The sequence below is a fragment of the Microcebus murinus genome, chromosome 12, assembly GCF_040939455.1.
Source record: "Microcebus murinus isolate Inina chromosome 12, M.murinus_Inina_mat1.0, whole genome shotgun sequence".
Classification (NCBI taxonomy): domain Eukaryota; kingdom Metazoa; phylum Chordata; class Mammalia; order Primates; family Cheirogaleidae; genus Microcebus; species Microcebus murinus.
Window position 1 is genome coordinate 58465024 of NC_134115.1, and position 16011 is coordinate 58481034.

General features: G+C 38.5%; 1 protein-coding gene across 8 annotated transcripts in view; it reads left to right on the forward strand.

Moving 5' to 3' along the window:
* The window catches only part of UNC13B (unc-13 homolog B), a 190682-nt gene that overhangs the window by 96808 nt on the left and 77863 nt on the right, over positions 1-16011 (forward strand). For 7 of the 8 annotated variants that reach the window (XM_076008826.1, XM_076008827.1, XM_076008831.1 and 4 more), the window contains 2 exons: positions 10684-11019; positions 13153-13243. In XM_076008826.1, coding sequence (XP_075864941.1) covers positions 10684-11019; positions 13153-13243 — 427 coding nt within the window. Of the gene's footprint in view, positions 1-1078; positions 9413-10683; positions 11020-13152; positions 13244-16011 lie in introns of all 8 variants that reach the window. The other variant, XM_076008830.1, reaches the window with a different exon arrangement.

Here is a 16011-nt window from a genome sequence, read left to right on the forward strand (position 1 = left end):
GCATGTAAAAAATGTGTTAAGTTGGATTTCCTAACTCAGTCAAATGGGCTTTTGCCTAATGAGTCCAGAATAACAGAATTTTTGCATAATTTGAGGTTTGACAATAGGCTTGGATTTGGGTAGAGTATTATATAGCCAAAGTGTTTCTAGTGCTGAAGATCGTTCAAGAGAATAGCAGTCTTACCCTGGAAGATTTTTAGTAACTACTTAGATCTTGTTTCTGTTTCCTAAATAAATCCTGTTGGATATTAGATCTAAAAAGGAACATGCTGAGCTGACAGACTCCACCCCTACCTTAACAGGAAGCAGGCAGTCTCTAACCTAACTGAAAGAAAAGTCTGCTATCTTTTGTATTCATTGATTTAAGTTGGACATGTAGCTTCTGCTGTCGTAATCAGTGTAGGGAAAGATTTTCTTTTCACTGTGATTCTTAATGCATATAGCCTTTAATTTCAAAACAACAAATTATAATGATTTTAAGTAATTTACTCTTTTTGGTAATGTAACAATGTTTGAATTCTGATAGTCTAAAACTATTTTATTATGTTTTTTTGTATTAAAAGAAATATGTTTTCTACAGAATGTATTTTAAGGTGAAAAAAATATGTTTGACCATATTATTGGCTACATAGCCTCAAATATAACTTTCAGCAAGTTAACTGCTTGGCTGCTTTTTTGACTCAAATTCATCAACAAATTTACGTTTCTTGAAATCCTTTAGTATATTTTCATGGTATACTTAACAGTTCTAAACTTTGGCAATGTAAATTCCTTCTAGATATTGATAAAACATGTTTCACTTTTTTGATTCTTAGAAAATTAAAGAATCCTAAAAAGCTCACCAATGACATTGTTACAGTTGAAGCATTTAACAATTGTTGTTATAGCTATTCTTTTTCTGATGTGGAAAAAGCTATTTGACTATACTGGCACAATATCGATTTAAGAACATGTGTAATTTTACTATTCTAATCTTCTCATTGAACATGTGCTAAATCTTTTAACTTGTTTCTTCCTTTTCCCTGTCTCTCCTTTTTTCTTTGCCTGACTATTCCTCAATTTTGTCCACTTATATCAGACAAGGCTCAAAGGCTAAAAATGACAAAATTAGGATAATTTCAGCTTTCTCTGATGTTGACTATGAAGAGCAAGAAGATATATATGAAGAGATAGAGGGAAAAATATCACAAGAGTTTCTAGAAAATAGTAACATAAACTTGAAGGAAGCAGAGGTAAAAGAAATTAGAACTCTTACAAAAGTTAATGAATACTACAGCCAACAAAAAGAACCAAAGTACAAGAATTGGAAAAAGATACCATCTCAGAGCCAACAAACAGAATTCTCTACTGACCTTAAGTTTGAAACATCTATTTTTTCCAGATATCCTCAGAAATATGATACAATAGATAGGAGAAGGAAAAAAACACCCTTATACAGTCATTTTAAAGACAGTGAAAGAAGGCAATATGAGAGATCTGTAACTAAGACTAATTCCAAAAATATATATTCTGATACTGAAAATTGTCACCTTTGCCACAATGAAAAAAAGAAACAAAATTACCCAGTTTTGCACCCCTGCAAAAATGGATTTGTGGTTAGGAGTGGCACACGGCCCACTAAGTTGAAGGAAGTTGATTATGATCTACCTGTTTATTTAAAGAACTGTGAAAAGTCATCTGGCTCAAAACAGTATGTCGTTAATTTCACTCCATTAGATATTCTTGAAGATTCTAATAGCAGTACTTCTGATGAACTTCTCAGTTCCCCCATTTCTGATAAGCAGGAAGGTTTGCTGTCACCAACATGGTGTCCATCCAGTGTTCATCATATTGGAGAATTAACTGAAGAGTATTGTGTAGCAGATTCATTATTGCCATTGCAAAGGACGAATTGTGATGCAAAAACACTTGGAGATCTATCCAGGTGTTCCATGGAAGAGATGACCTCTTCCTCTGTTGCCGAGTCCAAGGAAGACTACGTTGATACAATGGATGAGCTTCAGTGTTTGGTGGAAACAGTATCAGAATATTTAGCAGAGAAGGAAGAGGAGATTAACAGATTTGGTTCCCTTTCAAAAACTAAAGAAATACATAAACACTACAGTACTGTTGAAAATGCAGAACAGAAAATGCCTGGGATTCAAAAACCACCTTTAACCATAGTCAGTAATAACAATGACAAGGCCATCTCTTTTCCTGAGTTGAATGAAGTAAAATGTGCTGTTGGTTCTTTGTTCACTTCACTCACAGAAAGGGTGGGTTCAGGCACAAAGCATCTGACAACCACTGTGGAAAAGCTGGTTTATTTAGTTCCAGAGAAAACAGAAATTCCTAATCAAACAGAGACAATTAATTTGGAATCTACACCCAGAGCCAAGTCAGTATTAGAGAAGGATCTTTCCGTGCAATCTGCATTATCCTCACAAACAGAAGATAATAAGAATGCAGGCAGACATGGCAAAACCTCTGAAAATGAGTACATGGGCAATAAAACTGGGAGTTTAAGCTTTCAGGATGCAGCAGAAACTATCAGAAGGGATTCGGCTCCACAGAGTCAGGGTTCAGTTATAAAATCTGTTTTCAGCATGTTGAATCCATTAAAGATCTTTTCAGAAAAGGGGGAAACCAAAAAAGATGACCAGATCAAGCCACTGAGAAAGGAAGGCTCTGTTGGGTGTGGTTTGGAGTCAAATAAAAGAGAAAGCACTCTCGACGATGACAGTAGTAGCATCATTGCTTTAAATAGGAGTGATGGAGAAACTACAGGCTGCTTCCAAATGCCCACAAGTGAGGATTTGTCCTCTAAAGTGGTCAGTGAACCTTCAAACTTAGCTAGTTCTGCAAGTAAGAAAGACGATATGGAGAGTCTGTTGGAAGGAAAATCCTGTATAGATCAGTCTCTATTACCAGATCAACCAAAAATATGTGCCAAAGATACTCTAGGACATCCTTGTGTAGCTGGGAGCAGAACTGCCAATGAAGAGGCTTCTTTCAAGCCTGTAGAGGAGGACAAAGTTACTGGTGATGATGATTTTCTTGAGCCACTCAGAAAATCATTTAGCCAGTTTTTCCTCACTTCCCCTGAGACCTGTTCAAAGGAAACTTTGTCAGAATCTATGAAAATTCGCCAGATCGATGAAGATGAATGGGAAAGGGGCTCTAAGAAAGATGGACGTTCCTTTTCCTTTAGTGGAAAACTACATATTCCATTTTTTAGAGTTCTTGAGCATTCTGAAAAGCAGCAGGATTTAAGAGAGAAAGGAAGCTTTTTTCCTTTGTTTAAATTTCCTTTTGCTGACAGCCATATCACTATAAATGACCAAAATTTTCATGTCTCGGGAGTAAACACTAATGAAGAAGAGATCCAAAGAAATTGCCATGAAGATGGCAAACTTAGTTCACTCAAATGTAGTTCAGTTGCAAATATTCATAATGATTTAGGGAAATTGGGCAGTACAGAGGAATTTAATAAGAATGACCAAATAAATTATCCTGAAGATGCCGAACTCAACATAATAAAGTCTGATTCAGTTACAAATATTAATGATGACCTTGGAGAATTGGGGACTATAGAGGAATTAAATCCAAGTGACCATACAGCAGTAGCGAATTATGAAAGAAATGCCTTAGCCATCCCTGGAGTTGTGCCTATAGAACATATAACTTCAGATCCTTCAGGAGAAGATAAAAATCTTACACAAGTGACATCTTCAATAGTATCAAACTCTTCATTAGAGTTTATTTCTACTGTTTCGAAATCTATTTTGCTTAGTGAAATTAGTGAAGAAGATAAAGTTATAGATAAAACGTCTGGGGAAAAAACCCAAAGAGGCTTCCTTTCTGGCTTATTTAACAGGTTTTCTTCTCCTGAAAACTCGTCTAGTAAACAAAAATTAAATTTGAAAAATGATGATTCCAATCACAGGAATACTAACCCAAGCTTAATCTCTGGAATATTTAACCTGATATCAAATAGCGGTATGACTGACTGTAAACCAGATGAAGCAAAGTTCATATCTTCAGGCAACATGAAGAGTTTGAATGAAGATGAGCATTTATCCTTGGATGAGGTCCCTGCTACTTCATGTGTGACTTCTGAAAACCCTACGAACTGTGTTGAAAAACACGAAATGTCTGCCTTTGTAGAAAGCTGCTTATTACCTAAAGAGAATATACCATTATCTGATGCTTTGGTTGATAATCATGGTTGCCCTCCTACATGGAAAAACCAGCAAAATGAAAAGCATTTCCCGTCTTCTGAGAACATGGTACTTCACGGTGCTCCAGGTGCTCAGCCAGGCTCCTTAGAGATATCTTTAACTAAGAAGCCAACACCAAACCATGTTCTTGAGACAAAACTACATGAAAATTCAAACGAGTTAAATTCACCTCTACTAAATACTAACATTCTTAATAAATCAAACCACTGTCAGACTTTTGAAGAGATGAATAACCCTTTCTGTTTTGAATGGGACTCTGATGTAAAAGATTTCTCTAGAAATTCCAGAAAACTTCAGCCAGTTTATTGTATGTTGAATCAAAATACATTTCCATCAGCTGATGCTTTCTTGCGGCTTGACTCAGAAAACCCCGTGATAAATTTTTGCCAAAAAGATCAAAATGCAAATATCTTAGACTGGAGAACAAATCCAAACAGTGTCATTTGGTGTGACTTACCATATGAATCATTTGACCAGTTAGCATTTAATGAAGATTATTTTTTAAGAGGTGATGTGTGGGCAGCTAAATCATTATATAGAAATTCTGGTCATCTTCTAATTAATGAGACTAAGAATTCATTAGAAGAATTGCCCATTGACTTAAGTTTTTCTTCAGATTATGAGAAGACTATATACCCCGTAGTTGATCAAGAATCATTTAGAATAGATGAAAACTTTGTTTTTTCAAGTTTTGGTTATGAGTATCAGGAATGGTTATCCTGTCTTGAAAATGGAGTGTGGTGGCCATCAGAGGATGGGGATTATGGATATTATATGTTTCATGATGGTCAATATATCTATTCTCTCCTCACTGATTCTACTGGGCAGTATGCATATTTATTTGTACCTGATTATTCTTATCAAGAGTATTTAAATTGTGATTTACAAACAAATGATCTATCAGGTATTACATTGGATGACAGCATTATTTCTGCCTGTAGTTTTAAGGTACTTGACAAGGAAGATGAAATATTGTGGTGTATTGAAGAGGAACCAATTGATGACCCTCTTGATTTATCTGTAGCTTTGCCAAGAAGTAAGGAACCATTCCGTCTAAATTTAGAAACCATTTCACAAGTACTTAAAGAGTCAAGTAATGGCCAAAGGGATCAACCATTAGATTTTTCAGGCTATAAGCCTCAAAAGTTTAAAGGAGATTTTATATCTTTCAAAGAAAGGCCATATGGTCCTGGAGACCTTGAATGTACATTAGATCTCAGAAATCAGGCCCAGACTGTTAGTAATCATGTCTTAAATAAAGATCAAATTAGAGAGAGAGATAAGAACCAGCTGCTAGCTAAAGATTCTTCAGTTCACCTTTCTAGCTTTCATTGGCTTCAGTCTTCCTTTGAAGAAGTTGCCTCTGTGGTTCATCCTGAAAATATGACTAAAGGCTCACAGCAAGCAGAAGAAACATCAGTGAACAAAGTGACTTCTGTATTTTCTGTTTTGGGTGCCTCAGTTGGGAGTACTTTGAATTTTGATAAGAGTGAACCCTTAGAGTCTTTGGCTGTGCAGAAAGTGGATCAGCAGTCAAAATTAGAGGAGCTCAAAACTGATGGCCTTCAGTCATTAATATTGAGTGAGCAATTAGGGAGTAACTCTCAAAACGAGGGAGAAAGTCTTCTCAAGGATTCAGAGAGACAGACAGTATCCAATATTCAACAACCAGAATTTACTAAAAATAAAAGGCAAGAATTCCCTTTAAATAAAGGTGTTCATGTGAAAAAACACAGTTTATTAAAATCTGGTTTCCAGGTAAACCAAACAACTCCTCAGGCTAACTCGGGTATAAAAGATGATGAAATCATTACAACGGACTCTATTTCAGTTCCTCTTGCACCACAGTATAGTAGGGATGAGCATAAGAATTGTGAGCTTCCCCAGGACCAGTCTCCCAAGGAGTCTGAGAGTACATTATTTAAAAGTGCATTAAAACTCTTTGGTCGAGGAGAAGAATCTTCAGTAAGTACAACAAATGAAAAACAGGCATCTGGATTTTTGAACCTCTTTAAAACTCAGGTGAATAAAGAAGGATCACCAAACTTAGAAGAAAAGACTGGTGATAAAAATGTTAAGATATTATCTCAGGAAAAGAAAGAATCTTCTGGTGTTTCAAATTTTTTTGGTACCCTTGGGGATTTCTTTAAAACCAATGTATCACCTATGCAGACAACTGAAAATATGCCTGTTTCTTCAGTGACTAATAAGGATGAGGTCAGGTCAAGTCCTGTACAGCTAACTAACCAGGGTGTTGGGAACTTTCCTGCTGCATCAGTTTCCTCTAAAGGAAGGGTTAGAGTTAGAAGTCTAAACAAACAGACCACTATTGATGACAGTGGGTTTATGGAACCATCACCTAGAGAGATCCAGGGTAATAATTTGATGGGAAAAGAGGTACCTTTTAGAGACCATCTAATCCAGCAGTCACCTAATTCATCTTTCTCAACAAGTAATCTCGAAGGGTCTTCTGAAAGTTCTTCAATAGAAAATAGAGGTATATCTACAGTGACAGAAGTTTCAGGAAGTAATAAAATATCTTCTGATATTCTGAACAGAAAAAATTCAAATGAACAAGATAACTTTTTTGACAAGGACTGGAATTTTTCAACTGCTACAACATCTTCATCCCAACCAGAGACGGCAGCCAAAAAGAGTATATTTTCTTTTCTGACTGGATCTGAAAAGTCTGAGAACAGAGCCTCTGCTACTCTACCAAGAGCCAAATCTCAAGGAGAAGGGCTATTCACACTTCCTTCCTTTTTTTCCACTACAAGCTCAAGCATCAAGAAGGATCCCTCTCATAAAAGCTCTACTTTTAGTTTCTTCAACTTACCCTTTTTGGATCAAAAGCAGGAGACTCCTGAGGAAAAACAAAGCCTTTCAGCTGTTGCTCCAGTGACTTCTCAGCCCTGTAAGAAGCCAAGTATTTTTGTAGACTCTGGTGGCACAATGACGAGAGAAGGTGCCAATGGTCATAAAGATAGCATAACCCAGGAAGTAGTGCATGAAAAGCAAATGGCACCTTGTATTGCCATTAGTAACGCTATTGAGGTTACCTCCCTTGCAGATGAGCTCAGTGTAGAGAAGGACTATCGGGAGAAATTGAGTGCCAATAATGTATCAGAGACATCTTCAATAGATTTCCAGTTGCATCAGTTGCAAAAAGAAACTGTTCCTCCTTCACCAGAATGTCAGGCACAGGCTGAAACATTCCTCATAGGCCCAGAGACCCTTGGGATAACTCCCCATGAAGAAGAGGCTTTCAACCAGAGAGCCTTCCCCAATGACTCACTGACCAACTCTTTTTCACACAATAACCATTTATTTGAAAAGTTAAATGATTTAGACATTTGTACTAACTGCCACCCAAATGAAAGCTTTACTAGTGACCCATTGAACTTGCCATTAGAAAAGGCCCCCAATGAGATCTTACCACGTATCCTGGAGCCAGCCTCTTCTCCTCCAGAGCCAGAATGTGCAGGCCATCTCCAGAACCGAGATACAGATAAAGAGGAAGACAAATCAGTGTTAGGCTCTTCAGTAGAAATGCTTTCAGGATTTGTGACCAAAGTGAAATCTTTCTCTGGGGGCTTAATTGAACCTCCCAAAACGCTCTCTGGAATTTTCTCCTCTCCTAAATCTCCAAAGAAAAACTCCTTTTTCTCTTTTTCTTCTGGTGTGTCGTCTCAGCCACTCAAAGATGAGTTATTTGGAATTTTCAAAAGTCCCAAACCAGAGACACACAAACAAGAATCAGCTATCCCAGCTACTTCACGGCTTCAAAATGATTGTTCCAAAGATGCTATAGGATTAGGACCTTCAGAAGGTTTGTGGAGAGAAGCTGCCTCTGCAGCACCCAATTTAGAATCTACTGTCAGTGACTGTAGAGTGACTGTTGTTAGTGCAAAGTCAGAATCAGATACCATGACAGATGATCCTAAATTAACAACCAAAATGGAAAACAGTAACACTCCTGAAAATATTCCAGGACCCCAAAGTTCTGAAACAATTGCTACATCTTCTGTCTCGGGGGATGATACTGGGCAAGGAGTATTATCTCTGAGTGATGAAGGAGACATGGGAATATTGCAGGGTACAGACACAGAGGCATCATTGGAAGCAGAGTTTATTTTATCGCCAACACAGTTACATCCAGATCCTACCTGTATTGCTGAAGATCTTCCTCCTCCAATTCAGCCACCTCTTCCTCTTGAGCCAGAACCAGTTATTCAAACTGCCTCCACAAACCAAGATTTCTTGGAGCTGCATGCAACCAATTCACGAGAAACCAACACTGCACTGTTCAGTGAGGCAAGTGTGAACCAGAGGACCACCCTGGAAACCCAAGGGCACTCTCCTCATCCTCCGCTGGAGAAACCTGGGCTTTGTGCTAAAGAAAGTTGCGAGATACTTCATGCCCAGAAAGATATACCTACAGTCCCCCAGGAAGCCAAGCAGCCAAGACCTCGTTTTGAGATCCCAAACATAACCAACTGGCCAAAGCTCCGCTTCCCATCCTCTGCTACTGACCATGGGAAATCACTGAGCTCTTTCTTTGCCCCACCTTCCCCCTCGGGCAATAGAGCAGCAGAGACTGGTTTAATATCCAGTTTTAAGAAGTTGTCAACTTTATTTGAGGGAGGTAGTGAGGGGAAAGAGACTGTGCTGGCAAATGATCCAAAACTAGAAAAGAAGCTGGATCATTCATTTCCATTGGCAAAAGAAAACAAAGAAGTCCCTGAACAAATGCCTACAGAATCTTCCCCTCCAGTTTTAGGTATTAGCAATGATCAAGACCTTAACTCCAGTAAGGCTAACAAAGCTTTGGAGTCCTCTCGAATATCTGAGGCCAGTGCTGAGCCAACTAAGGTCTGTACTCAGCCTTCTGAGACCTCTGAGCAGCTGGGGGCCAAGCCAAGTGTCTGTGCTCCAGAGGTTTCAGGGCCTGGAGAAATGGAAAAGCAGGAGGAAATCCCGGCACCTAAGGAACACTGGGATACCGAAGGAAACCTCTCTGGCCCCACCTGTCCTTCAGGGAAACAGGAGGAAGAAAACTACATTGTCTCTGAGCTAATTCACCAGCCAGAAAAACAAGAAGAGGAGGCATTGCCTACTAGCACTGACTCTGTTTTGAATGTACAGCAGCCAGTCACTCTGAATGTCATCAAGGAACCAATGACCAACAAAAGGCCTGTTCTCAAGTGAAGCATCATAAATGGCTTTAAGAAATTTACCATTTATGATGATGCCAGTGATTTAGTGGTAGATGAGTCGTAGTTTGCTTTTTATCTTTCCTGTGTCTTTCCTAGCACCTGAGCTTCATGTTAATTAGGGATTAAGTAACAAGAACTAATGTGTGGGTATTTTCATCCTCTCCCTTCTCTCTAGTGTCAACTGTAATTCATTTATTGGAACAAGGAGCTTCTTGCCTAAAGGAAAGGCTGGGCCCTGAGATTTACTTGCTCTGGTTTGCGCTGCCATGTATAATGGGAAATAGAGAGGGGAGAGAAGGAACAGGCAGCAAGTAGTTGGTGGTATATATTAACTACAACTACATGACAGGCTAAGAGGCTTCCTTGGGCATTAGGCACTTATATCTTGTAGTAGATGAGGATGACCTACTTTGCTTTGCCTTTTCAAGTCTTCTAAGATACTTTTTCCAGTGGCAATGAAGGAATTAAGTAAAAAACAAAGTGCAAAAGATGGCTTAAGATGATCCATATCCTATTCCACATGGATTTGCGTAGCTTCTTTCAGGGTATCAGTCTCTGCCTTTTGCTATCCTTAAGACTGATATCTAACAAGAGCTTTGAGTAAAGTCTCACAGGAACTCAGACTTATCCTTTGTTGTAGTTCTTGAGTCTGGAGCATTGTGCAGGTTCTGTCTACAGAGGGTACTGTTCTCTCCCCTAAGAAGCAGCACCATACAATGCAGTTAAGAATGTTACCTTGGCCTCAGGCCCAAATTTGTCCAGAGGGATTAGGGGCTTTAGAGATTGTGTGTGTTTGTGTGCATGTGTATTAAATATGTTTGTATGAGTATATTTGTGTACGTGTGTTGGAAACTACTCCATTTTATTATGTGGAAATTAGAAAATTTTAATCATAGCCACTGGACGAGTTTCTTTAGAAGACTAAAGAATGAGTAACAGGCTGTTTTAATAATTTTTAATCCTACTTGCAAATAGCACATTAAGATAAAATGTCCTTCAAAGTCAAGTGCAAGGCTGAGGTTAAGTGCTGTTGGAGAACCCAACATGTTGTGTTTTTTTTTTCTGTTGTGGTCTGCTGAATAGAGGCTAATTCCTCTAGATTGTCAAGTTTGGTCCTGTCTTCCCAGGAACCTCCTGTTTGTGATTCTTGATGCTGATATAATCATTATCTCCTAGATTTATCCATGCTTTTGCCCTGGTCCCAGTTTGCATGTATATACTGATCTGTCTTTTTCTCATTCTCACAGCCCTACCAGCAGTAGTAGGTATGGCTCTTCTTGTAATGTGAGTCAAGGAAGCTCTCAGCTGAGTGAACTGGACCAGTACCATGAACAAGATGATGACCATCGGGAAAGGGACTCGATTCATTCCTGCCACAGCTCTGGCAGCCTCTCCAGAGATGGCCAAACAGGTTTTGGAGAACAAGAGAGAACCTGGGAAGTGACAGGTGAAGCCGAAAAGGAGATATCATGTGAGAACAAGGGAATAATATGTGAGCCCAAGGAGATGAAAGAAGATGCCACAACCCATCCTCCCCCAGATCTGGTGCTACAAAAAGACCATGTACTAGGCCCCCAGGAGAGGTAGGTGATAGCTGCCTTGAGGAACTCACATGGCTTGCTCAGTAGCTACCCTGTAGTATTGCTGAATAAAAGTGCTTTTCATTTGTTTTCCTGTAGCTGGGTATGGTGGTGGTCAAGACACTCAGGCTCAATTCTGCATTGCATCCTTTGGTTTTTGGTGTAATATTTTAGAGATCTCTGAAGAACACTTAGGTTCTTTGTAATTGGTGAGCTGAAGTATACCAGAACTTCTTGAGTCTGTAGTGCATGGCTCTCTGGTTGACACCATATATGGCAGCCTCTGAGTCTGGAACTGACCTGAGCCAAGTTATTTCATTCTATAGAGCTGCTTTTGGTGCTTTGGCTGACTTCCTACCTTATTAATGTTTTATCCTTTTTGGTGAACATTTTATTATACCCTGGCTAAGAAAACCAGGACAGAGATAAGAAAGAATTGACCTCGAAGCCAGATTTAACTTACCCCTCTGCCTCCCTAGGGCCTAGCAGTGTGTCTGACAGTTGGCATCCATTAGAAGAAAAATTTAAAATATGTCCATTTGACTTTCTTATAATGAAGCTTAATACAGAGTCTGGGTGTTATTGAGCTAAATTGGTTAGGGTAACTGACAGGTCGGAGCAAGGGTGGGTTTCTCAGTCTTGGCACTATTGACATTTTGGGCCAGATAATTGTGGGGAGTTGTTTGTTGTATGTATAATAGGATGTTTAATAGCATCGCTGGCCTCTACACACTAGATACTAGTAGCAACCCCCAGTTGTGACAACCAGAACTCTCCTGACAGATTTCCCCTGGTGGGGATGGGAAATTGCCCCCAGTTGAAAACCATTGCAGTAGAGTGATAAGGGCTGGGTGTGACTTAGATTCTGATTCTAAGGTCTAATAATAGAACCTCTCATTAAAAGACCAGAACAGTGAATGCTGATTACATGGTAAAAATTAGGGAATGGTTGGTGCTTCTACTGCACTATTGGATTAATGGATAAATCATGTACCTTTCTGAAGTTATAAACTTATTTTCTTCTTCTCTTTTTGGTTTCTAGTTATCTCTGGTGGCTCATCTAAATTAATAGGCAAGACATCGAGGAGCCTGAGCTGTGGACCAGCCTTCTCACTGGGTCCATGACCCACTGAAAGACTGGCCATAGCTGTTTGTGGCCCTTGGCAGTCCTCTTGCCAGGACAGAGCTCTTGGCAGCCCTCTTGCCAGGACAGAGCTCTTGGTACAGAAGCAGATGTGCCCAGCATGAGTACTTGTCCTTCTCTACCAGTTGTGTTTTCTCAGGTCCTAGCTGTGCAAGTAAAGTCCAGGTCTATGTTGGTCAGAGGTGCCCACAAATGTTATAGAGCAAGTGACCCAGATGACATCAGAGCCTACCATATATTTTACATGTCTAAATGGTGGACAGTTATCTGTTACATTGGCTGTAGGCCCTAAAGCGGGGAAGGAGAAACATTATTACCAATAGTAACCACTATTCCAGTTAAGAACCTGTATGATGACTTGTCCTAATACAGGATAGTGTTTCTATCGCAAAGGTACTTTGTTATATTTATTGTTCATTTCACTGAAGGTGTTCCTAAGGCAGCTCCAGAAACAATATCATGGCAGGAAAAAGGCTGTGATTTTCTTCCTGGAACTTTTCACAAAGTCTAGGAATTGGCAGGCCTTTGAAAATACTTAATGGTGCAGGAAAGGTTTGCAAGAACAAAACTCTGCCCTAAGGTGCTATGCAGAACCCCCAAGGGAGCTGGTGGTCTTGGGAGGTAGAGTGAGAGGTGTTAAAAGGCTTATTTCACACCTCTCTGCATAGTTTCTACACTAGACATTGTTTCAGGACCCCTGCCATTCCTTCTAGTGTCCTGATCCTGGACTGTCCCAGTGAGTTGCTTCATTGGGTAAATGAAAAAAAGAAGGAAGAGAACAGCTGAACAGCTAAAAGGAGTTATTGTTTTAGAGAGAAATTGTTTTCACATTGGGTATTCAGTACTGTGCTGTTTTAGTGGCCTGAGTCACTAAACAAGTGTAGGCATGAATATAAATCATTTTATTTTAGATATTTGGCAGTCTTGCCTTGAGCACTGTCACCTTGTGGCCTTGGCTATTTTTAAGAAACCTTCTCTTTTTTTGTTACAAGTTTTCCTGAGGAGAATGCCTCTTCGCCATTTACCCAAGCCAGAGCGCACTGGATCCGAGCAGTTACCAAGGTTCGACTCCAGTTGCAGGAGGTAGGAAATCTGTTCTAGTACTGGTTGGGACCGTTTTTCCTTTGAAATTGGGAGGCATATGGTGCTGAAGAAGCAGTCAGTGATTAGTCATCTTCTTACAGTATGATTCTGGGAATGCATGACAATTAAGCGAGAACTTTAAGAGATGGGAGGTGGCCTTGGTTTTCTTTTATGCTGATTAATGGAAATCAAATGGTGGGTTGAAAGCCTGAAGGTAAAGATAGATGCTTATTTTCAAGTAGTACTGTCTCTGAAGCCATTTTAGTTTAAGCTTAGTGCAAGAGACTATTTCAAGTCCTCTTAGATTGGTTGTTGTCTCCCTTACCTAGCCAGTTCAAGTATTACTGGCTGATCTCTATGGGTCCAGAAAGAGTTTACAAAAATTTCTTTGGGATTCCCTAATTTAAGGCCCAAAGCAAGAACACATTAAGATTTGAAACAATGTGAAAAAAGAAAAAACAAAGAAGTATTTTTCATTTTAAATGTTAGAAGTTTGAAATGTCTTTATCTGTGTATTAGTAGGTAGGCAGTCTTCAGGCAGAAGGTACATTTTTAAATGATGACAATGGCTGCTAGTAGTATAATACCTTACAGATATTAAAAATGCAAGTATGCTCACATGTGTGAACACACTTTAAAACATAATTTATTTTAAAGTAATTTCAAACTTAAGGAAAAGTTGCAAACACTGTAGTTATAAAGAACTACCATATCCCCTTACCCAGGTGCTACAATTGTTGATATTTCACATTTGTTTTGTTACCCTCTCTCCATTATAATCAGTCTTTCTGATCCATTTGAGAGAAAGTTGAAGACATGGTATTCTTGTCACTCCTAAATACTCCTGTTTGTATTTCCCTAAAAAACAAGGCTAGTCTCCTGTAAGTTACAATATAACTATCCAAATATGGAAAACAACAGCAGACAACACTACCTTCAAGACCTCATGTGTATTTGGCCAATTGTCCCTACAATGTCTCTGTTTCATTTGTAATCCTGGATCCCATTCAGGATGACACGTTACATTAGTAGTCATATTTCTTTAGCCTCCTTCAGTCTGGAACAATTCTTTAGTCTTTCCCATCCTTGACAGTTTTAAATGATATAGGCTTTTCATCTTGTAGGCTTTTCATTCTTTAATTTGGATCCATTCAGTGTTTCCTTGTGTCCATACTCAGGCCATGCTTTCTTGGCAGGAATTACACAAAAATGATGCTGTGCTTTTTTCAGTGCATCACATCAGAAAGTACATGATGTCAACTTGTCCTACCACTGGGACAGGTTGTTAGCTTAATCACTTGGTTAAGTCTATATTGGCCAGGTTTCTCCATTCCACTGTTTTCCCCTTTGTAATTGTTAAGTGCTTTATGGTGCGATCCTGAGACTATGCTGATACCTTGTTACTCATCAAATATCTACCTACCAGTTAAGTATCCATTGATGACGCCTCTTTGAATCTACCGCAACTGATAACTTTCTGTTTCCACTATCCTTTCTACATTAATTAGTTGGCATTCTGTTATAGAGATTTACCTTTTCCCCTCTTGATTTATGTCAGTATGGACTCTTCCTAATTTATTACATGAGTTGTAATCCATTACTGTCATTTATATAGATGCTCAAATTGTTCTAGCTTCACATAAGCACTCTTAGTTTGACCCCTTGGGGAGAAGGTAATGGGTTTTTTTGGTTTTTCTGTTTTTTTTTTTTTAAGAAAAAATTTTTCCAGCTCTGAGATGTTTTGTTTTTTGAGACAGGATCTTACTGTTGCCCATGCTAGAGTGCAGTGGCATGATCATAGCTCACTGCAACCTCAAACTCCTGGTCTCAAGCAATCCTCCTGCCTCAGTCTCCTGAGTAGCTGGAACTACAGGTGTGCAGCATGATGCCCAGCTAGTTTTTCTATTTTTTTGTAGAGACAGGGTCTCTCTCTTGCTCATGCTGGTCTTGAACTCCTGGCCTTCCAAAGTGCTAGGATTACAGGCATGAGCTAGTAGTGTTTTAATAATTATTAAAAAGGTACCTGCTTTGGAGAAAGTATTTTGAACACAAATGTTTGAAAAATGTTTCCATTTGTATAGGTGTGTGTTCTTTTATCAGAAACAGTGACTGTTACTGATAAAAACTCATTACTGAATGCTAAAATCTTGGAAAGAGACTATTAGCATATTAACACTCTTTCTAATGAAGAATTTCAGTGAGTTTTAAACTTATTTGTTAAAAACATAAAAATATTTCTGACTACTTTGCAAGAACAACTGACATCAGAAAAGATGAAAAATTACTAGCCAAAGTTCAACAGAATCTATGAATAATTGACATGTAGGAACCAATTACAGTTCTTTCATTTGATTGTTGTATCAGGATCTTTTTCAGATATGATAGCTGTGAAAACCATGTATTGAAATGATTGAATGTGGAACCAGACCTTCAAGTCATTCTATAACAAAATATTAAAATAAGATTTAGAAAATAATTAGGCATATTATATCAGACTGCTTTCACTAAAAAAAATTTACTACTGCTAATATTTTTAGTTATAGCAAAAATTTTTTATTAATAAACTTTCTAAAAATTTTTAATGCCTTTCACATTTTAATTTTATAATATAATTCATATATAAATACCAGTGTAAGTGTGTATAATTTTTTAAATGAATAAATCTATATTGAGAGAGGTATATGCTAAAAACTAATTTCTATTGATCAGGCTGTTTACAAACATTGGGAATCTGTTGATCTATACTGACATGAGGTAAACGTTGGAAG